The sequence below is a fragment of the Anthonomus grandis genome, chromosome 1, assembly GCF_022605725.1.
Source record: "Anthonomus grandis grandis chromosome 1, icAntGran1.3, whole genome shotgun sequence".
Taxonomy (NCBI): Eukaryota; Metazoa; Arthropoda; class Insecta; order Coleoptera; family Curculionidae; genus Anthonomus; species Anthonomus grandis.
In genome coordinates, this window is record NC_065546.1 from 527,193 (window position 1) to 553,218 (window position 26,026).

Here is a 26,026-nt window from a genome sequence, read left to right on the forward strand (position 1 = left end):
CATTTTTATGTATAGGCTTTATTAAACCTCCATCGGATAATAAGGCCGATTTGCGTTATTTTTCTTAATATTTATTTTTTGTTTTCTAGTTTTTTTAGAGATAATTTTTTTAAATTAATATAACCTTATAAGCCCTTTGGTGTATTAAACTAAATATTAACATTACAGTCTTTCACTTTATTCAATTTTTTTCTTAGCTAGGCCTTATTCCCCTCAAGTACCTTAGGATAACTGACATGAAAATAAACCGTTTGAGCTCAATATCGCTTAGCAAAATGTTATTGGTTTTCATTCTACAGGGTGTTAAAACTAATTTTTTACCAAACATTTATTGAAATATTTTGGAATCCACTGGACAGATTAACCTAAAATTTGGCGTACTCTTATTATTTGGAATGAGGAACACGAATATGATATCTATTTTCCCATTACCACTAGATGGTGCCATACAACAACATTGAGTGATTAAAATGGTCATAACTTTTTTGACCTACCTGTACGCACATTTGCGAGTGAAACTAATAAAACAGCATTTAATTCTAGTCAAAAAAGGTATACTTCTTTGATCTCCAAAAAGTAGACCGTTTTCGAAATAAACGCATTTTTTTATTAGGTTGCGTATGAACACTTAATCTAAAATTTAATTAACAACGATAAAATTAGAAAAGGCTGTTGATAATAATAATTGTTCAAAATGTTCACCATCCACTAGGACACATTATCTAATTCTTTTATTTAAATTTTGCCTGACTCCAAACAATGATTCTTCTTGGGCCTTGATGGTATTGACTCCTTCCACAATCTACAATCGGTCTTAAATATTCAAGACCAACTTAGAACCTAGTTGAGTGGGCTCTTTTCATTGATTAAACAGGATCTTATAATATTTTAAACGTAACAAGCTATAAAACATTCTTTAAAGCTCTAATAAAAGTTAAATCGTTTGTTGGAAAACCTTGTATATTCATAAAATTGAATAAAATAAAAAATAAATAAATAAAATAACAGTTTCATCAGTCTTACTCCTTAACCTTGCTTCTTTGGTGTAGATATTTGCGACCCTTTGCCCGACCCTTTGCTTCTAATACTACCCTCTTTGGAATTTCCCTGTTTCACTATCGAAATTTGAGAATTCCTCTTTTCGACTTCAACTTTAGGCTCTTGCTTTGTAGCATCTTTTTTGCTACTTCTATTGCTCGATACCGAAAACGTATCGCAAACGGTTTTACAAGGGTTGGACCGGGTCGAGTGTCCACTGCTGTTGCTTCTTTGACTGGGGGGACAACAGTTGCAACAGTCACAACCTTCACCGTGAACACTGTGGTGTGAACTGCGAGATGTACTAGAGGGGTTTGATCGGGCCGTGGGAAGATCTAAAAATGTTAAACTAAATTAATAATACAATAGTGACAAAATTAAAACAAATAAAAGGAATCGATTTTTAATATTTGAACAGTGACCTAAATAACATAAGCGAGAATATTATCCGAGGTGAAAATTTATCGGTAATATCATGACCGCTCAAACAATTTATATGAACTATAAAGTAATCGCATTAGATATCCGCTAAAATTTAAATAAATCATTAATAATTAAAGTATGTATGTGGTTTTAAACAAATCAGTGATGAAACAATTATTACCAGGTATTATAAGATAATTCCCAATCTGTTAAATAATTTTTAAAAATAGATTCCCATTGCGAGTTATTTCAGTAATTCGGCATGATTATTTCTGTGATTGACAAATATTTGATGTCTTTATTATTTTGATGCATGTCACGCAATTACTAAAGCAGAGTTATATTTAAGAGTTATTTTACAGAGTTATTTTAAAGTCTTTGTTTCATTATATTGGCTTTTCTGATGCTGCTATTAATTTAATTGCCTCTTATTTAAATAATAGGATTCAACGTGTTAAAATAGATAACGACATATCTGATCCTTTGGAAGTTGAAAGTGGTGTGCCTCAGGGTAGTATTTTAGGACCCTTGTTTTTTATCATTTACACGTCTAGATTTTATCTTCAATTTAAAGCATTGTGTCCATCATTTTTACGCAGACGACACGCAGTTATATTATTCATTTTTACCAGGAGATTTTAAAATGGCTGAGTTTAAAATTAATCAAGATTTACAAGCTATTTGTGATGTTTCTTCAAAGCATTTATTCAAATTAAATCCTTCGAAGTCATCTATAATGTTCATAGGTAATCGAACTAATGTAAATAATATTTTAAATGGTATAAACATTAAATTGGGGGATGAAAGAATTCCAGTTGTTGACAAATGTAAGAGTTTGGGCCTTATAGTAGATAATAATATTCGTTTTAAACATCACGTGTCTAATATTCTTAAAAAGGTATATCTTGCTTTGAAATTAATTTATTTGCATAGACACTATTTAAGTAAATATATTAAGAAGCTTTTATGTGATTAATTGGTCCTTTCACAATGTAATTACTGTGATGTAGTGTATGGCTGGTGTCTTGATTATGAGGATAGGGGTAGACTGCAAAAGCTTCAAAACTCTTGCATTCGACTAATATTTGGCATTCGTAGGAGAAACCGCATTTCCCATAAACTTCACGAACTTGGATAGCTTAATATGCATAATCGAAGAATTGCTCATTCTTTAACATTTTTTTATAAAATTTTAATATATCGTAGTCCGCCCTATCTTTATCAAAAAATAACTTTTAGAAATGATGTACACCATTTAAATTTAAGAAGAAATACTATTCTCATTTTGAGACATAAAACACAGTTATTTAAACGTTTTTTTTCTTACAATTTTGCTTATCAAATAAATTCTTTAAATTTGGATCCGGACCAATTATTAATTTCTTGTAATACTTTTCGTAGGAGGATGATTGTAAATCTAATGAATCAGCAGGGTATATAATTTAAGTTTTTTTTTTAAACTTTTTGAATGGTTGTTTTCTTAAGTAATTTATTACAATTTTTGGTATTGGGATCATTTTATTTATTTATTTATTGTCTGCAATAATTTTTCTATTTTTTGTTATTTAACAAAAAATTTAATCTGTTTTTTGGGTATTTGCAGTGTGTATTGTTTTGCTTGATGTTAAACTGTCAAATTTAGAACTCTTATGTAGTATTATGTAGGTTTATTAGGTATATGATTAAAGAAAAAGCTGTATTTAATCAGTTATTAGTTAAGCGTTACTGTTAATGAGCGTTACTGAAATTACCATTTTTTTTTAATGAAGTGTGGGGCCACAATGTTAAAGACCAGAATCTGCCATGGCAGAATTCTGAATTTGTAGGCCTTTTATTTGCGTAAATTTATTGCTAGATTTTGAACTTGTATTTTTTTTGTTCCTTCTATGCAAATAAAAAATATTTATTATTATTATTATTATTATTATTATTATTATATTTCAGATATTTTGGCTAATTAATAACTATTAATAAAAACTAATATATAATTTGATTCACCTAAGGTCACAATATTAATTTCAAATCAAATCATATATTTCCATCGACATCATAACAATGTATAGGTATTGTCAATAAAAAACTACAATGCTAATAAAAATAGTATAAAATTACAAATATAAGAAAGGAAACAAATTTAACTTAATTTAACTTAATCAAATTACGCAACTTTGCCTCCATTTAATCGACCCCGTAACTCTCACGGTTTCTGAGATTCCAATGGTAACCGTCGAATTTGGGAACATTGTGTATTAACTAAAAAGGGAGGTCTTTTTGAACACTTTATTAACTAATTTTATTTTGGTTAATTGTTGATTGTTATTTGTTTAATTTCATTAAACAAATTAATGAAATAACTTTCTTGTTTCAATTAAAAAAAAAAAACAAATAATTGATTAGCAGCCAACTTGCAGTGACAAAATGTTTTTTTCAATAAATTTATGTTTTCCGGCATATCAAGATAGGGTTGTTATACATGGTTGAAGAGGTCTTTCTACGTGTTATTTAATGACTTATAAATCCAATATGGCGTCCATAAGAAATAACAAAGTTGACCAAGGTTGCAAATAATCTAAAAATTCCTAGAAAAATATCATTAACATCAGTCGATTAGTTGTAGTAGATAAGCTAAAATTACCAAATTTTATTAAAATCGGATTCAAAATGGAGACGATATTGCAGGTTTTCTAAAAACCTAACTTTTAGAATTAGACCGATATTTTGTAAAGCCCTGTAGATATCTTGGATCTTAACATCGCATCTGCTTGAGCTTGGAATAGCACAGCTTTTTCCCCATTTAACCCAAAACTATATCTCTTACCGTTTACGAAATGTATGTGATTTTATCTGGGAGACCCTGTATGGCTATCATCATGTATTTGGTTGGGCAGATTCTCCCCAGAAACGCGAGTCCACTTTAAATAACTTAATACCTTGATGAACTTTTCGAACCCAAATCAAAATCATACCCCTAATATTCTCCTCAACCTGTCCAGCTTCTCCAGTCCTGTTTTCTAATTGCGCCTTCTCAGTCTCTTTCTCTTGCTTGCCGTCCTTCTCATCTTGCGGACATTCCCAGATAAAAATAGTGCCCGCGGCACTTCCGCTAATTATATATTTACCATTGGCGCTAAAATGTACCGAAGTGATAACTGCCTCGTGGCCTAGTCCTATGTGGGTTGTCACCCCTAAAAGTTTAATAAAAATTACATTATACATTAGACCGATGTTTTTTGAAGCTTTTACAAGTGCATTTATTTTACTTCAGGCTTAAAGGGATTAAGATGTAGATTAGGGTATCGGATCCAAGTATAAAAAAAGATTTTTAAAATAGTGACAGAATGAGCCAGAAAACACCAAGTCTCGGTCTCAGGAAACATTGACCCGCTGTTCAGATGTGAGATTGGGTCATTCCGTCGCTGCTTAATAATAATAAGCCTTTATTTCCAACTGGCAACTTGCCCAATAATAGGAAACAGTTGCAAAACAATGAAAAATATAGTTAAAAAAAACACACACAAACAAACCTAAAAGAATGAAAAGAAAAGAAAAAAAGTAAAGTCACAATCGCAAAAGTTATCAAAAAAATTAGAACAAATAACTATTAATATGATATAAAAACCCAATTATAAAAGTTTAACAAGATAATCACATATTCAACAAAATACATGGTCTTAACTTAAACACATGGGTCTTAATCCCAAAAGTAATGATGCACCAAGATATCGACAAGAACCGGAGAGAAATTTATATCGCACATGTGACAGATCCGATTAAATATAGCGCATATTGTATATAGTGGCGATTTCAACAGGATGTTAGTATGAGGCCTTGGCAGAAAGAATGTTAGGCGATGTCTAGCATTAAGCCTAGGCACCATGAAACGTACACGAGAAAGAAGTACAGGACTATCAATGAATCCATTCAGTAACCCATGCAATAATTTTACAGAGAAGAAGTAGATTGAAGATTGAAGATGTAGATTGAAGCGTTCCAATAGTTGCCGATGATCAAACCCTCTTACCGGATATATGCAATCCTGCCTGAAGGCCAAAAACTTCAAAGCAAATCTACGCTGAACAGATTCAAGGAGACCAAAAATGATTCTGATAGAGCGGGTTCCATATAATGCAGCCAAACTCCAGTTTTGATCTCACAAAGCAACAGAAAAGCAGTCTTAATGTAGATTCCAAAGTAAAACTCTGAGAATTTCTAATTATGAACCCAAGCCTTCTCAGGGCCGACTTGACTATGTTGTTGAAGTGTAGAACGAATATAAATTCAGAATCAAAGGTGATACCAAGACTAGTAATTTGCTCCAATCTACTCAAAATAGTATCATTAATAAAGTAATTAAAATTTAAGGGTGTTTTTGATCTAGAGTAACTGACCACACTACATTTAGCCGCATTCAAGCCTAACCTGTTAACACCGCACCATACCTCCAATGTATTTAGACAGTTCTGAAGAAAAACACAATCCTCCAAACCATATACATTTAAATATAGCTTCAAATCATCGGCAAAAGCCAGCCTATGACAAGTGAGTGACTCAATCAAGTCATTTATAAAAAAAACTAAACAGGAGCGGACCCAGGTTCGAACCCTGTGGCACATCCGACGTTACGTTAAAAAGTTTCGATTTAAAGCCCTCATACTCAACATATTGAGATCTACCAATCAAGTAGGAATGAAATAAATTAAATAATCTCCCTGAAAAACCATACTAAGTTAATTTATGCAGCAAAATATAGTGATCTATTCGATCAAAAAGGCTTTTTGGAAGTCGGTATAAATAACATCGACTTGAGTATTAACATCAAGTAGGGATGTGTCGTTCGTGAATGATTCGGTCAAAATGACCGAATCTTTGCAACGACCCGCGACCCGTTTGATCACGCTCTGTGACCCTATCGTTCAAACGACCTTAAGCTAAACTAGACTCCGGCAGCTTACGTAGACTAGTGTCTACGTAACAACTTTTCCGATGGAGCACACTGTTTCGCCCCGTCGCCTGATCGCCCCGTGGCCCCGTCGATTCATTTAAATATGTACTTGCACTTTATATTATCCTGTATTGATTGTATTTAGATAAAATTATATTAGGTTTTTGAAGCCGAACGGAATGGTTGTTTTGATTTTGATAGATTTAATTATACTGGTGACATTATTGAGTTATTTTACGGATATACCTGGTAGTAATAAAATATGCTTTGTTTTATTACTACCTGCCTACCTTATAAAAGGTTTCAATTTTTTTTAAAGTCTAGTCGGACCCGTCGATTTTTGTTTCGAGAGTGTGGTATTTACTTTCATACTCTTTGGGACAGTATTTTGTCTTTTAAAAAATGTTTTTAGGAGCGTCTTTTGGGGGCCTGTACCTATATCTCATTAATAGGAATTCCTACTGATGAGATATACGCCCCTTTAGGGAAAAAAAATAGATAGGTAGGTACTTTTTTTTTTCTCGCACTAAGGCATATCGCATTTTTTCCTTAAAAACCCTTATTATTTAAATAAAAATTATATTATTTTTATTCCCTATACAGTGCAAAACTATAATGTGTGTAACAAATCTTAATAACAAAATTAAGTGGGACAGTCAAAATTATGTTTGAACTCGAATTCATTTCAACTTATAATATCGAAAAAAAGTTTTTTTTATTTTTGCACTTTTTAAAGTATTTTTTATTTTTTATTCAAAGTAAGTATTGTTTATTTTTGCATCTATTTTTTGACTTTGACGTTGTCATAATTTTAGGTTGGAATGATTGTTGAGTAAACCAAAAAGAAAACGAAAGTTGATCCAAAAAAATCTTAAATAACATAAAAATTCCTATTATATTGCCTATTGTTTACGTTGATTCTATATACCTATAGGTATCTAAACAAGATTTTTTCCGGGCATGAATTGCGCAGCAGCCTTAAGAGCGTAATCCAATTCAGCCAAGAAAATTTCAAAAATAGTACAGAAGGGTTCAAAGTAGTACAGAAGGGGTGACGTTTAGTACGATCGATTATCAATCAACGATATCGATTAGCAATCACTCAACGATATTAGAATTTAGCCGGTAAAAACTGCATTGAAAGCCTTTTCTGGATAGATGAGATCTAAGAAACTAGCTTTTTTAATATTATTTTTTTTATAAAATTGTTAGTTAATGGATTAATCTAGACATCTGTAAAATCAATTTTTTGAAATTTAAATTCTAAACAACTAAAATATAGCGTTAAAAATTACCTTAATTTTTTGTATGTTTAAGCATTGTTTTTAATATGATTTTATGCCTAATTAAAAAAAATAAAACTACAGAAGTCTAGTTGAAGTCTTGTCCATTCTGAACAAATATTTTAAAACCCCATAGCAAAAAACCTTTTAGATTCTTAGATCTCATCTATCCAGAAAAGCCCTTTTTTGGCCAATTTTCGCAGGCGTTTATTTTCTGGTTTTTGGCTGGTCTTTTAATTAGCATTTTATTACTTCTATGACTGCACAATTTTACCTGGCTGAATGAAACCTTTAAAACGAGGTATTTTATTAAATTTGTCTTTATTCTAATTTAAAATCATAAAGCTATCTCCTCCCTCTATTAAGGTACCTACCTAGGGGTTGCTGGTCATAAGACAAGAACCCAATATTTGTGTAAAATTTTGTTACAATCGGTTAAGTAGAAGTAGTTCAAAAGTAAAAAAGTTAGTGCAATATTTGAAACAATCAAAATGTACATGTATTTTAGATACGGGCCAAAGATGAATAAAACTGTTAAAAAACAGATTTTATTAATACTAATATACCTAAAATAACACAATTAACGTGTCACCAGTAAATCTATCTAAATTAAAACAACCATTTCAGCTTTCAGCCTCGAAAAACGTTTTATTTATTATACAGGTACAACAATTGTAATACAATTTCAGCGATGGCTTGACGGGGCCACGGGGCGATAAGGCGACGGGGCAATACCAGTGCGCTCTATCTGAAAAGTTGTTACGTAGACTCTTGTGTTCAACGATCGATTATCGTCATAGAGAGACAGTCGCGGCCGAATCGGGCCGAAGTGCCGGAACTGCCGGAAGCAAAATCGCGGCAAACTACGAACAGGTCGCAGGTGACCGATGACCGATGAGTTGTTGACTTGTGATGTGAGTTATGCTTGCCTGTTTTTATAGTGCTTAGACCCTACAAGTTTATTGAAATTTGAACGACCTTATCATTTAAATGAACAAATCTTGGCGAATGGGTCATTTCAATGAATGACCTGGAAATAAACGGGTCATCAAAAAGAACCGGGTCTTCCCATCCCTAACATCAAGTGATTCACAGATGTGGCTAGACAGACAGGATAAGTTAGTAACACAAGGGCGCCCGCTAAAAAATCCATGCTGGTCTACAGAGATGAGTTCTTTTGCGTAACTAAATAGCGACCGATTCAGGATAATTTCGAAAATTTTTGAGAAGTTACAGAGCAATGAGATTGGCCTGTAGTTCACGATTTGATCAGATTCTCCAGCTTTTAAAATAGGTATTATTTTAGCAGTCTTCCAAATTTCAAGAATTTGTTCTGTTGACAGTATTAAGTTGAAAATGTAGGTCAGCTGATCAGCCAGGATACCAATGCAATCTTTAACCAAGAAGCTAGGCACACCGTCTACACCAGATGTTAAGTTATTTTTAAGTTTTTTACTAGCCAAAATAATCGGGGAAGCATCAACGTTAGAAATGTCAAAGTGGGGCACATTATCAGACGTCGAGGAATGGTTAATGAAATTTGATTGTATAAATGCCTCACCAAAGAACAGTGCAACAGCATCAACTATATCTTGTGGGACATTTAATTACCACGTCATCGGGTAGCCTCATCATACCAGGAATCCTGGTGCCAGCCTTCTTAGAACCAATAAAATTCCAAAAGCTAGATGGGTCCAAAGATATATTCCTTTCGGTGTTTGATATATACAACTTATATTCATTGCGTATTTGTAGTTTGATAAGGCGTCTAAGAGAATAGAATTTATTTTGAAAGAATGGAGAATTGTACATTTAATCAATTAATCACTTGATCAATTCTCGAGAATAATAATTTGGAAATCTTCTTTTACGTTGCTGTTTAAGAGGAATGTGTGCGGCAAATATGCCATTCAATATATCATATAGGGCTCCACATGCATCATTAACGTTAGAGGATAAATACACAGTAGACCAGTCAGCTTCAAGGGTCGAGTCATAGAGGAGATTAAAAGAATGAGATAAGTTTTTATTAAGCTGAAACTTATGTTAATGGAGGCCACTTGACCATAAAATGGACGATGTTTTTTAGTTACGATTTTTGTAAAACTCAGCTTATTAATTAATTACAATTTAACATTTTTACATCTCCTAGGCATTTTGAAGCAATTCTTTTTATTTCAGGCATTTAACGTCGTTTTTTATGTTCTTTTATGGCATTTAAAGTAATTTTCTATTTTATTCCATCAGGCATTTAAAATTTCTTCTAAAATAAAAAATAGTTTCTGTTCCATGCTTTTAGATATATTTTTCCTTGTCTTTTAGGCAACTGAGAGTAATTTTTTGGTGTAACATTATTTGAATGCATTTTAAACATTTGTGTGTGTGTTTAAAAGACAATATGTCCAAGACACAATGTGTCCAGGGTTTAAAATATTTTTCTGCCTTTAGGTATTTTTTCACTAATTTTAAACCAAGGCACAACAATAATTGTGCTAACGATTTAAACGATTTTTACTCTCCACCAGATGGCCGAAATTATTAGTAAAACAAAGAGTTAACTTACAGATTAGAAATGAGCGATATTACACTATTGATCGGTGATTTTGTCACCGTGATTTGGAAATCGCCAATAACGGCGGTGACTGAAATATTCATATCACGGCGACCCGTGATTTCGAGATACCTGTTACCGTTCCAATAGTGTATATTGTCATGGAACGACTTCAAGCTAAATGCGTATGACGTATGAGTGATGACTGATATTTTTACAGCTTTTAACCACAGCCCGGCCAGTTGGCCCGCCACCAGGCGACTCCTTGAATGTAAATATTAAAAATACAGTGATCACGGTCACCGTTTAAAAGAACGGTGATTGCCGAATCACGCCGTTCCTAATAAATCACCAGATCGCGCTCATCTCTATTACAGATCCTTTCGTTTTAGTCGCATTAAAATATTGACCTTCACAATTTTTTTTTAATTTAAAATGATTCCGTACGACTCACCCTCTTGATACTTCCACAACTTGATAATCTGATCGTTTCCCCCGGTAACAAAATATTCACCGCTCGGCGAAATGTCTAAAGTGTTAATCGTGCCCGTGGGTGATCCCTCAAGTTCTCTAACGAGACAACCATCAAGTACCTCCCAATATGCCACCTTTCTGTCGGATCCTCCAGTTAAAATTTGAACTCCAGTCGGATAGTACCTGGAAATTTCGGTAAAAAACGGTTTCGTCCTCAACGAAGCATCACCAGGACCTTACACTTATACCTACACGTTACATTAAAAAAAAAACCTTTTTTAAAAGGGGTTCACTACACTCTGTAGCTCTAAAGTCTAATGGTGTAAGACCTGATGATACTCTATTAGGAGCGAAACACGTGTAGCTGTATTTTTTTTTATTTTTTTATTCATTAAATGGGAAACCCCCATTACAAAAAAAAATAAATTATAAAATACAGTTATGTCAATAATTAATAATCCTTACTTAAACTATTAAGAGTTAAAGTACTAAAAAAAAAGACTCTAAAGTAAATAAACAAAAAAAAAATATCTTTGTATTAACTAATAGATTAGGAACATAAATTCTCACTTGGTTCACCCATCAAACAACATATTAATTAAAAATATTAATTGAACAATACTAAGTATTCAAAATTTTCATTAAACTACCCTTAAAAGACCCATATGAATTGCTAAAAACATCTAGCCTCTCCTCCCGATCCAAAAAATCTAGAGATCTCTCCAAAAAAGAGTTTTTACCATAATTGGTTCTATGGAACCCAATATGAAATAAATTATTTTGTAAAATATTAAGTGTTCTCTGAGGAATAGAAAATTTAACTTGGGAAAGTAAATCCGGACAGGATGTAATACCATTCAACAACTTATAGATAAAACAGATGTCAAATATTGTTCTTCTTTTATCCAAAGACAAAACTTTAACATAATTCAATATTTGGGAATAATCATGATTAGCAATAAGATCCAAATTAAACATGTAGTTATAATATCTTAAAAATTTGTTTTGCACACTCTTCAGTAGTGACTTATAGACATTATACTGGGGAGTCCAGATAATTGAGCCATACTCAAGTTGTGATCGTACCAATCCCACATATACAGATTTGACAGCTTGCAATGATAACCCCTCACAATTTCTAAGCGTAAAACCCAACATTCTATTAGCTTTTACTACTATTTGGTCTATATGATGGCAGAAGTTTAATTTCGTGTCAAACAGTATTCCTAAATCCTTAGCAACATCCTTTAATTGAAGTTTCTGGCCGTTAGTTGTGTAAAATGATGGTATCCTACTTTTTTCCTATGAAATGAAATTTGGAAGCATTTATTAATATTCAAATCCAACAAATTATTTCGGCACCACAGAGAAAGGCTATCAAGATCTTTCTGTAAGAGGCTGATATCAAGTTCATTCATAATAACCAAGAAAAGTTTGAGGTCATCAGCAAACATTAAAAATTCACAATACTCCAAGACATTCCTAAGGTCATTAACAAACAAACTAAATAGTAAAGGAGAGCAGTGTCCGCCTTGTGGCACTCCAGAACAAACTTCACCTTAGACATAAAATTACCAAGTTTAATCACTTGCTTTCTATCACTAAGAAAGCTAAGCAACCATTTTAGCAATCTATCAGAAAAACCTATATTTCTCAATTTTTCAATTAATAACAAATGATTTACCTTGTCAAACGCCTTGGAGAAGTCTGTATATACAGCATCAATTTGATACCCCCTCTCCAAGGCATCTGACAACTTCTAGTGGTATATGAGTAAATTTGTAAGAGTGGACCGACCACCTCTAAAACCATGCTGTTCCTCAACAATAATTTCTCTACATTGCCAATTTAAATGGGTAAACATAAGGCTGTCAAAAATTTTGGGGATGGATGACACTATGGACACACTACGATAATTTCTGACATCATCCCTCGACCCTGATTTAAAAATAGGAGAAATATAACCTTCTTTCCATATGTCTGGAAATGTTCCAGAAATAAGAGACAAGTTAAAAAGTTTACATAGTGGCTGTGATAGTGCATATCGACAGTTTTTTAAAAGAATATTGGGGATTCCATCTGGACCAATCATTAACTTATTAGGCAAAGCCCCCAGCTTATCAAACATCTCAGCCAGACTTATGACAGGACAGTCAATATTAATTTGGCTAAAAGACTTTTCAGGTGGGGTTGTGTTTGCATTTGAATAGACTGCAGAAAAGTGAGTAGCGAATAAATCAACAATCTGCTGACCATCAGTTGCAACACTATTATCTAAAAACATTTCCCTTGGTACAATGTTAGATGCTATTTTCTTATTAACGAACTTCCAAAAATTTTTCGGATTACTAGTCAAGTTCTCATTCAAAGTAGCAAGATAATTTCTGTAGCACTCTTGACTTAACTTTTTACACTGATCTCTCAGAACGGTAAATTCATGATAATCTCTTTTATCATGGGATAGTTGGTATTTTTTATGCTTACTTTTTTTGAGAAATACCAATCTTCTTAATTCGGTAGAAAAATGTGGAGGAAAGCTAGATGTCTTATATTTTTTTTGAGGCACAAAACATTGTATACCAAAATTTAAAATGTTATAGAACTCTGACACCATAATGTTAATATCGCTATCATTAAAAATAGTATCCCAATTTATAGAAAAAAGATAATCATTTAAACCCTGATAGTTCCCATTTTTAAAATCAAAATAAAATTCCCCAACTCTAAGTGAATCCAACATTACATTGTTGTCTACTCTAAAATCACAGGTATAAGAAATATGATGAATTGAGTCACAAAAAAGTGGATCTGGAGACTTAAAACATTTCATGGCGCTATCGTTGGTAAACAGAAGATCCAGGAACACATCCCTGCTATTTGGCATATCAATCATTTGGTACATATTAAAAAAACCATATATTTGTGCTAGAAACACGGCTGATGAATTTGTTGGACAGTCTACTCGGACCCCATTATGAGCATTTGACCAATGTACCCCTGGCAAATTGAAGTCACCCATCATGTAAAACGTTAAATTTTAATATATATGTTTGAGACTAAGATTTGTTTGGTCTCTTGAGAAAAAATTAATATTTTTAGTTTATTAAATTAATTATAAAATATATTTTTTTTAAAAACTCACTTGACACATAAAAAAAGTGTTTTAGCAAACAAAATTTGCCGCCGACACTGTCTCTCTAAATCCCAAATAATGCAGGTACCATCTGTGCTAGCGCTTGCCGCCTCCGTATCGTATTTATTTATATGTATGGCAGAAACTGGACCCTTGTGCTCCTAAAAAACCGATGAAATCGCAACTTTATCAATGCAACAAATAGAAAAAAAACTTTAACGCACCTTTAACGTACATATTAGCTGTTGCCTGTAGGGTGACACGGACCAAAGCCTTACTTGACCCTCACAGCCACCACTAATAAGCATACGACCGTGAGATGTGGTGGCAAGAGCAGAAACGCCTTTATTATGGGCATTTAGAATAGCGTAAATTAACCTGCCCGTAAGTGGTGTGAAAGATCTAAAACATTCCTTTGATCTTAGTTAAACTGTAGGAGAGAATTAAGAGTTTTTACCGTATTACACCGTCGTTCCAAGCAGTTAAAATAGATTTGCCATCATGGGTAAACACGACGCTAGAGCATGTAAAATTTTGCACGGTGATTCGGAGCAATTCTTGCATGGTACTCATCGACCATACTCTAACGTTGTTATGACTGGCCGAGGCAAATACTTCAGAAAAGTCACTAAAATGAATACGGATCCAAAGACAGTGTAGCTAAGATAAAAAGATTAACGTACTGCGGAAATGTGATGTCGTATATGGCAGCCGTATGACAAGTAACGATTAATTTGGCACTAAAGTCGCTTAGGCCGACTTGGTAAATTTCTGATGCTGCCGTACCAACTAAAATTGTATCCTCGCCCATTAACTGAAAGAAAATAAGATTACAAATTATTTATTTTTTCTAAATCAAACCAGATTCTAACGAATAATTTTATTTTGATTTTGGCTTTATAATCTCTATAGAGGGTCACTTTAAGCGTAGTAATAAGCAATATATGGTAAATCTTTTAGGGTAAGTAATTGGGTAGTTAAGGCTTTGTTTGTTTTTTTTTTAATTTATCTTTTCATGAGAATATATTTATATTAATAGTGTTCTTAAGAGCGTTTCTGTCAAAGAACAGAGAACATTTCTTACTAAATAATTACATAGCAAAAAATATGGCGATTGAAAATTCTAAGAGAAAAAAATATATAATTTAGTAAAAATGTAAAGTTGTTCACTTTTAAAAACTCAGACTTTCAGTCCTCTACTATGTTATGTACAGGCCCGGCCGGTTGAAAGAGAACGACCTGAACGCGTTTCTTGTAACTTTTCGTACCGGGCGCACGGCGCCGGCAACGTCGCGCTGGACCGACTCGCAGATAAATTACGCTAAGCGGATATTATTTTAAAACCAATATGGGTTTATCAGTATATCAGTAATCCTAATAAAAAAATAATTATTCATCTGTGCTACAAGATAGGCGACTTTCGGGCTACGATGTTGGATTACAGGCACAAACAAATTTTGTTTATTAGGTAATATAAGTCAGGTAGACCTACTAAATGACTTGAATGGCCAGTATTGTGTTAGTATTATTATAAATATAATGAAATAAGAGCGCCGAGGCACTTTTAAAGAGGATTAGCTACCTGTACTTAAAATAAATAAATTTAGGGAGTCACATCCCTAGAATAGTCATTATTGCAGACTATGTAAATTGTCTCTATATATACGATCGTCGTTAGGTTAAGTTTAGCATTTAGTTCCGTGTCAAAGCTCGCTGTTCGCGATTATTGTTCATCATACGTTTGTACTCCTAGTTAACCTTATTTTAATAAATGTTTTTTAAAAGAAGCTCCGTCAATCTTCTTATTTAACTGGCGCTGCGAACAGGATAGCGCAATTTCGTCCTTTATCGGAAGTTCCGTTGTGCGAAAGTGAATTTTAATTCTTCATGCGCTACCAAAAACATTAAACTGCAAAGGTGTTTTAACATTTTTAGTGGAAAATGGACAGATTTTTTTTTCCAACTAAATATAGAGATTGCAGTTCTGCGGACATTGGTAAAACATAACCGTAGCTGTGTGTTAAACCACATCCTATCTAGACCAGTTCGACGTTATCCAGGCATAAGATTGGTCCCATTTGCGGAAAATTGTTGCAGTATAGACTCTGTGGATCAAACCATGTCACCACTCACTATACCAGTGGAAGAAATACAGCTCCCTGAAGGCCATTTCAGTGAAGACACTTCGGCAGATCATGAACGAGGACGTTGAAAAATCTGACGGTGGAGGAGTTACATCCCTAGAATAGTCATTATAGCTGACTATGTAAATTGTCTCTATATATACGATCGTCGTTAGGTTAAGTTTAGCATTAGTTCCGTGTCAAAGCTCGCTGTTCGGGATTATTGTTCACCATACGTTTGTACTCCTAGTTAACCTTATTTTAATAAATGTTTTTTAAAAGAAGCTCCGTCGATCTTGTTATTTAACTAGGGAATTACCCTCGATCATTTCCCAAAATTTACAATACTTTTTTATGATATTGTATTATTAATACGTAATACCTGGTTCCAGCCCTTTTTATAAATACCAGGGTAAGTGGGCTTAATTTATTTAGTCCTTTTCGTGGTTCCAAAATGTTATTACAGTGTTAATTATGCCTCGTTTAAGTGATTTTGTTAAGCACCGCATCATCGCCAAATTAGAAAATGGTTGGTCAATTTCTCGACTGGCTGATGAATTTGGTATATCCAAAAACACCATTTTCAAGTTAAAACGCAAATTTGAAGAAACCGATAGTGTGGAAAACCTACATCGAGGGGGGAATATAAAAATTACTTCGGACTAACAAGATCAACGACTGGTTAATTTTTGCCGAGAAAATCCATTTAAATCCGCCGTTGAAGCCGTGTCTACCACAGCATTCTCAGCAAGTGTTAGAGCTGCCCGAAAAAGATTAGCTGCAAGCAATCTGAGATGTCGGACAGCCAGCAACCAGATTGAGTTAACCGAAACTAATAAAGAAGTCCTGTTGCAGATATGCCAACAGTTTAATCGCTTACCGATGGGTTATTGGGAGAGACTAATATTTAGTGATGAAAAGATGTTCCAAAGTAATTACAACGGTTACAAGTTAAAGTATACAGACCTTCGACGAGTTCAAGATATGACGAAAGATTTGTGTCACCCAGAAGAAGAAGTGGGCATTTTCCCGTAAATATATGGGCTTGGATCAGCCACCGAGGACCCGGAATCTGCTGGAAAATTGATGGCCGATTCACAGCAGATCGTTATTGTGAAGTGCTTGAAGGAGAATTGAGAGTTCAGAAAGTTATAATAGCTGAAGGTGGCTATACGAAATATTAATATATTATATAATACAAAAATAATACGAATTTTATTTATTTTATACTTACCCACTTTTTCTTTTACCCAAATTATTTAAAACATTCAGAGAATAATCGAAATTTAAATCAAAATATTTATTTTTTGCTTCAAAATGCCACAAGGCACAAAGATATTTGCATTTTATGGTTTTATTCCTACAGTCGTAAATTTCTACTATCCGCTACTTTATCTGGGAGTCGGCCCAGCGCGACGTTGCCGGCACCGTGTGCCCGGTACGAAAAATTACGAGAAACGCGTTCAGGTCATTCTCTTTCAACCACCCTGTACACTGTACAGGAATCCCTTAATTGGACCACCCTGTACACTGTACAGGGTGGTCCATTTAACTTGAGACATCCCAATATCTCGAAAACTAAACATGTATCCAGAAAATGTTTTATGTGAAGTTTGAATGGTTTCCAGGGGGCCATAAAATGACGTCATTGGTTTGACCTTGAGTGGACATCTTCAAGGTCAAATGAAGGTCAACTTTACTTTTTTGCGTAGAAACCTCTATTTTTTTAATAGTATCTGATTTAACGCTAAAAAATTAGTAACTTTCATCTTATACTTTTTGGCATGCGACTTCTCCTTTTCAAGATATTAATTCTTGATTCTTTTACGAATTGTTTCCTTGACAATGATATTAAAAACAGGAATAGCTTTGGTTCAGCAATTCTTCAATATTGTTGTGAGAAGGCATTGTTGATCAATGATCAATGCAAGTTGTTATGATGCGACATTTTTTTATAGTGAACAGATATCACGTGCTTATCCCAGGTATTTCAGGCGATTGTAAACAAGTACTGATGAATAAAGTAAATGAGAGATTATTTTGGTTCACAGTTATCAAGTATTTGACTATTTTGTTGAGTGACTATGAAATGCCTAACAATAAATGAAAAAGTTTAAATGGTCCTTATCTACGGTGAATCTGAACGGAATATTAATAGAGCCATTGAACTGTATACCATGCGACATCCTCAACGACGACTTCCATCGCGAGCATCATTTTATGGTGTAGTGAACCACTTTATAGAAGATGGAAGTGTGAGAATGATAAATCGATCACGAAAGAGAAGCATTACCAGTCAAAATAATGAAATTGCCGTCTTAGCTGCAGTCAATTTCTTCTGCTTCTGGAATCTCCAAAACAAGTGTCCCAAGAAGTTTGAAACGCCACAAGTTTAATCCGTATTACTTGTCGTTACATCAAGAGCTTCACGGGAATGATTTCCAAAATAGAGTGTTGTTTTGTGAATGGGCCCAAAATCAGTTGCGTGAAAATAAAAATTTCTTTCTGCGCGTCTTGTTCACCGATGAAGCTTCATTTACAAACTATGGTCTAGTTAATCGTCATAAAATGCATTATTGGGTAGTGGAAAATCCCAGGTGGTTCCGAGCGATAGAATATCAGCGGCCATGGTCTGTGAATGTCTGGTGTGGCATCATCAATGATAAAGTCATAGGACCTTATTTTATTGATGGTGTCCTTACAAGCCAAAAATACCGTAATTTTTGTTGTGTTTTGAAGTGAGACTAAATATGTGGTACCAGCCTGCACATTATTCACGGTTGGATCGGGACTTCAATGGACGTTGGATAGGTCGCGGTGGAGCAGTCCACTGGCCGCCACGGTCACCTGATTTGACGTCCTTAGATTTTGTTTCTATGGGGTTATTTGAAGGAGATCGTATATCCCGATCTACCGACGACTCCCGAAAATATGAAGCTGCGAATCACGGAGGTTTGCGGGCAAATAACTTCACAGATGCTGCACTCTGTTCATCGATCGTTTAGAAAGCGAGTCGAAAAATGTATAGAAGTGGAAGGTCAACACTTTGAACATTTATTGAAATAATTTTCGTTTCAATTTCTTTTATTTGAACTTTGTACGTTTTATTTTCAAGTTTTCCATTCTGTTGATAATAAAATTCTATCATAAGATACTTTCACTCCTTTTGATAGATCATCAGATACTACCTACAAGGGCAAATGTCATTGTCAAGGAAAAAATTCGTAAAAGAATGAAGAATTAATATCTTGAAAAGAAGAGGTCACATGTAAAAAAGTGTCAGATGAAAGTTACTAATTTTTTAACGCTAAATCAGATACTATTAAAAAAATAGAGGTTTCTATGCAAACAAGTGAAGTTGACCTTCATTTGACCTTGAAGACATCCACTTAAGGTCAAACCAATGACGTCATTTTATGGCCTCCTAGAAACCATTCAAACTTCACATAAAACATTTTCTGGATACGTGTTTAGTTTTCGAGATATGTCTGAAGTTTAATGGACCACCCTGTATACGAATTTTATATTATCAGAAATTTAGAAAGTTTGAAAAATTGGTAAAGTTGTAAAGTCTAAGTATCGAATTTCCATTGAAGCGATAAGCTAGTAGGCTTTGATGTTGGGAGTCTTTAAGCAAATGTGGAACAATCCCTTAAGCCGGCCCCAGACGATGCGTGTATTCGGCGAATGTACCTTCGTACTGCGGTTTCGGCTACCCTCCCACACGCTGCGGCATTCGGGATATATTCCACATCGCATCTTTGTTGGCAAACGTTCGCCACAGGGCCACAGTCTAACATTGAAATCTATATACTTTGACAGGGCCTCAGTTATAGAACAGTAGCGGAGATGAGTAGTCGTGGTTTTTTTTAAATAAAAATATGGATAGTGACGATGAGCAAGCGGCTGCGGTTGCGGCCTATATGGTTATTTTAGGAAGCATTTTGCATTTTTTCAAATGCAAACTAGTTTGGTTTAAAAATGTCATTTGTTTCAGCACCAGATTTGTTGCTTGCTTTAACTTTGTTAAGCAGGGTTCTAAATATATCTTTCTTCTTTTCAGATCTGCGACACTTATTTGGTCCGTCTTTGAAAAAGATGAATGTATTTGCACCCAGGCCAACTTTGTTCTTATTTTTGTGGTCTGGGTATTTTGGGTCCCATATTATGGGATATAATTCGTACAGATCCAAGAATTCAATCACCAAATCATAAGACCATTCCATAATAACACCAATAAATATTAAAAATAATATTAATTTTAATTTTCAAATATACTTAAAAAGGCAACTCACCAAAAATATTATACAAAAACCCCCGCTGCTAAGCTTGTCGCGACTCTGACTGAAGACAAGATAGGCAAATAAGTGTGCGTAGCTAAGCACACCGTCTGGGAGCTAACGCGAATGAGCGCGACCTCCTTTGATGCGTGCCCTAAAACCGACAGCAGTTCGGATAGCGGCCGAATGCCGAATGATACACTCACTTGACCTTCCACACGCTTCGCGAAATACCGCGAATGCCGAACGTTCGCCACATACACACATCGTCTGGGGCCGGCTTTAATATCATCAGGGAAATACTCAGACAGGATGCAACACTTGCAGAATGCACTGGACTTCCACTGGAGGTAGTGATGAACCTTTTAGAGGTTGGTTTACGTAATTTTTACTTTTAATTCAAAGATAGGTTTTACGCCCAGGACGAAGGACTTTTAATGGGCTCATAGTTGTCTCCAGTGGTTTGAGGAGCACGCTATAAAGATTTTTAATGATTTCGTTAATCAAGGGAATTTCGAGAACATCAAGAGCATTGCCAGAAAATTTAACATCAAGCCTTAACTTCGAAGACAGCCATACGAGGTTTAGTATCGCAGACCCAGCCAGAATGCATATTCCAAATCCTCTGTGAATGTGGAGAAAGCTAAAAGCTAACAGCAAATCTTTCCAAGTGAGGAATAGCAGAACATGATTGGTTCAATGGCCACAATATACATTGAACAGAAGCAAAGATTTTGTACTAGGAGCAGCATTAGAAGAAAAGAAGATTCCCAAGGAAGTAACTTACATCACGCAAAACCAAAGAATCTTCAGCCCACTCAGTGCTGATATTTCCAACACCAACAACTGGAGATCCTTACTGTCAGGACCCTGCAAGATCTATTGTGCTTCACTGATGACCAGATTTCACACACCTCTAGTATATAATTATATAACTCTTTTATTTACTAGAGTTGCATTTCACTTGTTACAACAGTTACTTCCAACGAAAGAGTGGAAATACTTTCCAATCGAAATGTCGCGCTAAATTAAAAATCAGATTTCAGACTTTATTTATTAATTTGCTGTTGTTTAGAATGTCCTGAACTAGTATATTTGCATAATGGCTAAAACAAATAATTAGAAAATATATTTAATTTAACATTCAAATTTTATAGATACACATAAGTGCTACCCACCGTAGTTGCCTTTGGAAAAAAAAATTGAATAAAATTATGAACCCAATAAATTTCTGAAGTGTGCGATCCATCATTTTTTGATTACGAGTATTTACCTGTATGGAAGTAACTGGACTATTTACATTAGTAGATTTTAGAATTTTCAATGCGGGCACAGAAGGCATTTTCACATCCATAATGTCACCGGGTATCACAGGCTTTTCGGCTTCGATTACTAACTCCAGAACACCATCTCCAGCCCCTATTATCAATTCTCCACTAAACAGCCGTCGTATAGCACGTACACCTAAAATACGCTTGTAAGAAATAAACATCTTTTGAGGCTTTTCCTACCCTGTTGGTATAAGTCCACGCTTCCTCTTCTTAGTTTCTTTTTCGTTATTCTAGCAAAACAACCTACTACACTTGGTGTTCTGACTGGTTCCAATATTTCCATATCATGATGAAAATTGAGTCTTACTTTCATTACGTCGCCAGTGGTAGTGCCACAATATAAAACCTAAACAGATTAACGCTAAATCTCACATATATACATGTTACTTTTATACCTCATCTCTCTCATTGCCATCCATACAAATCACTTTCCTTTTTAGTTTAGTCATAGCAACATCAATACTTCGGACACTACGTGCAGTCACATCTATAGTCCAAACGGCTAGATGTAAGTCTCCCCCTGTGATAAAACACTGACCCCTCCTCATCATTGGTAAAAGTACAGTTGCTTCTCCTTGTACACCTCTAGAAACGTGGGCGCCACATACCACTTGACCACCTTTCATGTCCCAGATTACTACAGAGCCACAATCTCTACCTCCTAGAGCATTAATTAAACAAATTGAATTTTAAGATCAATTTAAACATTAATGTGCTATATAAACTAGTTATTATGTACCAGTAATATTTTTTTTGGAGTGCAGGTATTTCCACGATATGTTTCTCACTTAACTGTTCTTATTGCACAATTTTATTTTCTTATTATAAAAATTGTATAATTTTTTTAAATATAACTCACCTAATGATATTAAGTATCGTTCATCTTTTGAAAATACAACAGCCTCAACTCTAACTTTATGATGTTCATGTTGACTAATCATTTTCTGTTGCTCAAAATCCCATATTATTACTCGAGCCTAAAAAAGAATTTTTTAAATCTCGTTATTAATTAAGTATTTTAGAGTGTTTCTCTATAAAAGCAGTGGCGAATTAAGGGCGATTGAGGCCCGAGGCACTACGGACATTGAGCCCTTCGAGGTTTATAACTTGAAATTTTTAAAGGTCGAAAAACTGTGTACATTTTGGAATTTTATTTAATTAATTATCTGCCGGAGATTAAAAGAAACGTTCATTTACTACACAGTGCCTTTTTTTATTTCTGAACATTTCAAAATGTTTTTGTTATAATCTGGACTAGCATGCCATCAACTGCTCAAAATATTTCGAGGGTAGCTTTCAATTGAAAAACAAACTTTTTTTTAACAAAAACAATATACAGTATGCCTACTTTTAGTAGGTAGGCATTTTAGTCATTTACTCGTACAGTCGTATACTGAGGTTTGTCAAAAAATGTGAATTTGCTCAAGAGTACTAAAGTACCTGTATTTTTGACAATATCGAAAAACAAGTGGGTTAGGATTAAAAACGATTTTCAACTATGCAAATACATCCTGGCACATAAAACATATTTTTTAATCAAATTACCTAGGGATACCGAAGATTAACATGTTTTATTTATTACATATAATGTTTGTACCTTTCCGTTCAGAAAATATTAAGCACATTTTCACAAAACAAAATAATTATTAAAAAGTAAGGTCTTACTTCTTATTGAATAGTTGTACACTTATAACCTTTTAATTACTTAACGTCTGTCTTGCAACACTTTAGTTGGACATTTAAATAAATAATACCATAATAATTAATTGTTGTGATAATTTTAACGAACATTATTAGCTCGCCTTCAATGCGTTCTCTACAGTACTCTCTGAGTAGAGATAATTGATGTATCGTAAAGTTCTTTAACATTTTTCTAATCAAAACCGGAGTAATACTCTGAATCAAATCATCCATCTGTAAATGGCCTTCGAAGATATAACTTTTGCTTTAAATAACTCCATAACAAAAAATCGCATGGCGTCAAATCTGGAAAGTGAGATTGCCAAAAACTACCATTATGAAAGTCTTCACTTATAATGAACCCCATTTTATACTTGCATAACTGTATTTTGTTTTGGGTAATATGCATTTTGTAATATCTTACTAAAACTATACTAAATTTAAACTTAGGCTTAATTTACTAAATTTAGGCTTTAAACTTAGTGCTTGCCCTGATGGTATACCCAATTATTTTTTGAAAAAATGTGTATGTGCCCTCTCTTATCCCCTCTTTATCTTATTCAGTAGGTCATTAGACTTGACAGTTTTTCCATCCCAGTGGAAACTCAGTTTTATTACGCTTATATTTAAATGTGGTGCTGCTAATGAAATGATCATTTACAGGATTGTGAGTGTACTATACAGTCTGCCATTCCAAAACTTCTGGACAGTCTTATTTATGACCAAATTAATTTTTATTGCAAAGAACTTCTGTTAAGTGAAGTTGAGTTGGAGAGGGGTGAGCAACTGGATGTAATATATACAGAGTTTTCTTTCTGACAAATTTCAGCAGGTACAAATTGGTGATGCTAGGTGACACCTTATTAGCACAGCTTAACTACGGAAGCTTAAACTTCGTAGTTAAGTTAAACTAAGTAGTTAAGTTAAACAGCTTAACTTCGTAGTTAAGCTGTGTTATTAGTGTGACCTCTGGGATTCCACAGGGTGGTCATTGTTCTCCCCTGTTGTTCAATATTTTCATTAATGATGTTTTGGTTTGCTTTGAAAATAGTAATTTTTTGTTATTTGCCTACAATTTAAAGTTTTATAGGGTGATCAGTTCAGAACAGGACATGGTTCTCTTGCAAGATGATCTGAATTGATTGTGTGAATGGTGTGTGTGTTGGTAATAGTTTGGCTTTGAATATGGGTAAATGCAGTTACATTAGTTTCTGCAAAAGAAACAAACAGATAATTGCCTCCTATACTATTGAAAATGTTAACCTTAGGTACATTGAAGTAGTAAAGGACCTTGGTATCTTTTTTGATGAACAATTGAATTTTAATACCCATGTGAATACTATTATAACTAAAGCATCTAAGGTCTGTCGGTTAAAACTTTAAAAAGTTGTACATATCACTTATTGTCTGTTTTTGGGAGTATGGATCAATAATTTGGTCTCCTTTTTACATGAATAATTGTATGGCACTGGAGACAGTTCAAAATAAGTTTATACGATTCTGCCTTTATAAACTTCACATTCCAGTTCCTAATGACCATTGTTATGATGTAGCAATGAACTTGCTAAATATGCGAAGTTTACTTAAGAGATGCACTGAGAATGATTTAATGTTTATTTATAAACTTTTGAACGGCCTCGTGATTTGTCCCGAACTACTTAATAAAATTTCATTTAATATTCCACACTGTAAACTGAGGGTTAATCTATTGTTTTCTTTGGCTCATTATGGTACCAACTATGCTACACACTCCTGTCGAAAGAACCTTGAGGCTAGTAACCTCTACTGGAATTGAAGTTTTGGGAATTTCCTTATTGCATTTTAGAAGTCTTATTAAGAGTTTGTAGGATTTTGTTTTTGAAATAAATTTGCTCCATGATTAATAATTTGTACATTTGTTTATTGTCATTGATGATAATATATTTGGTTTTTTCTTAGCTAGTTTTGTATTGTTAATTGTTCAGATTTTGAGAGATTATTATTACCACCTACTTGTAAAACGATTTAATTATCCTTGGTATTAAGATTAAGTCTGATAATTATTGTTAATTAGTAATTAGGTAGTCTAGCTTTTATTTCTTTTTCAGAAATATTTATATTTTTTGTAATGGGATTGATCCTGTGTATGGAATAAATTAAATTAAATATTAGCTTACTATTTCTTACTCAAAAATGTTGAAAATCAGAGATAGGTACCTAAAATCGACTAGAGCTGATACTTGATAATCTTTACAGAAAATTGTTTATGTACTTTACTGTTCTATAATATTAGGATGAGGAACATATACCTAGATGAATATGATAGATAAATTATTAATAAATAAGTTTTTTGTACAAACCTTAAAACCAATATGATTAATCTGCCCACTAGCAATATACTTTCCTGTAGACGATACACACACAGAGGAGATAATATTCGTATGTCCCACCAAAAACGATTGCTTCTTGGTTGCCCATTCTAAAATCGTTATTTTGTTACCCATACAATAAACCACATGTTTTCCATTAGGGTGGACAATAAGACCGTTTATTGTATTTCCTACAACAGAAGCAATAAAAAGGCGTTTTTTTCATGGTAAAAGTAGAATGTTATACCGTCAAATCCTATAATCGCCTTTGGTTTTAATTCTTTTACATCAGCACAATCGGTGTCGCATATTTTTGACATGATTTTGTCAAATTTCTGTAATTAAAATGAAATTTTATTTTCGAAAATATATTATGGGAACTTTATTTACAAAAGCGTCGACGGTTGTCAATAGCAACCA

The 26,026-nt window shown here is 33.8% G+C and overlaps 1 protein-coding gene across 1 annotated transcript; it reads right to left on the minus strand.

Annotated features, from left to right (window-relative positions):
• Positions 1-942: 942 nt before the first annotated feature.
• LOC126746406 (cilia- and flagella-associated protein 52) lies at positions 943-25,999 on the minus strand. The gene is made up of 13 exons (XM_050454690.1): positions 25,854-25,999; positions 25,598-25,797; positions 22,438-22,555; positions 21,974-22,239; positions 21,759-21,924; positions 21,521-21,711; positions 14,528-14,658; positions 14,302-14,472; positions 14,069-14,246; positions 13,854-14,005; positions 10,692-10,894; positions 4,428-4,646; positions 943-1,373 (listed from the first exon to the last, which is right to left on the minus strand). The coding sequence occupies exons 1-13, from the start codon at positions 25,924-25,926 to the stop codon at positions 1,027-1,029; spliced, it is 2,415 nt and encodes an 804-aa protein (XP_050310647.1). The 5' UTR covers positions 25,927-25,999; the 3' UTR covers positions 943-1,026.
• Positions 26,000-26,026: the final 27 nt, after the last annotated feature.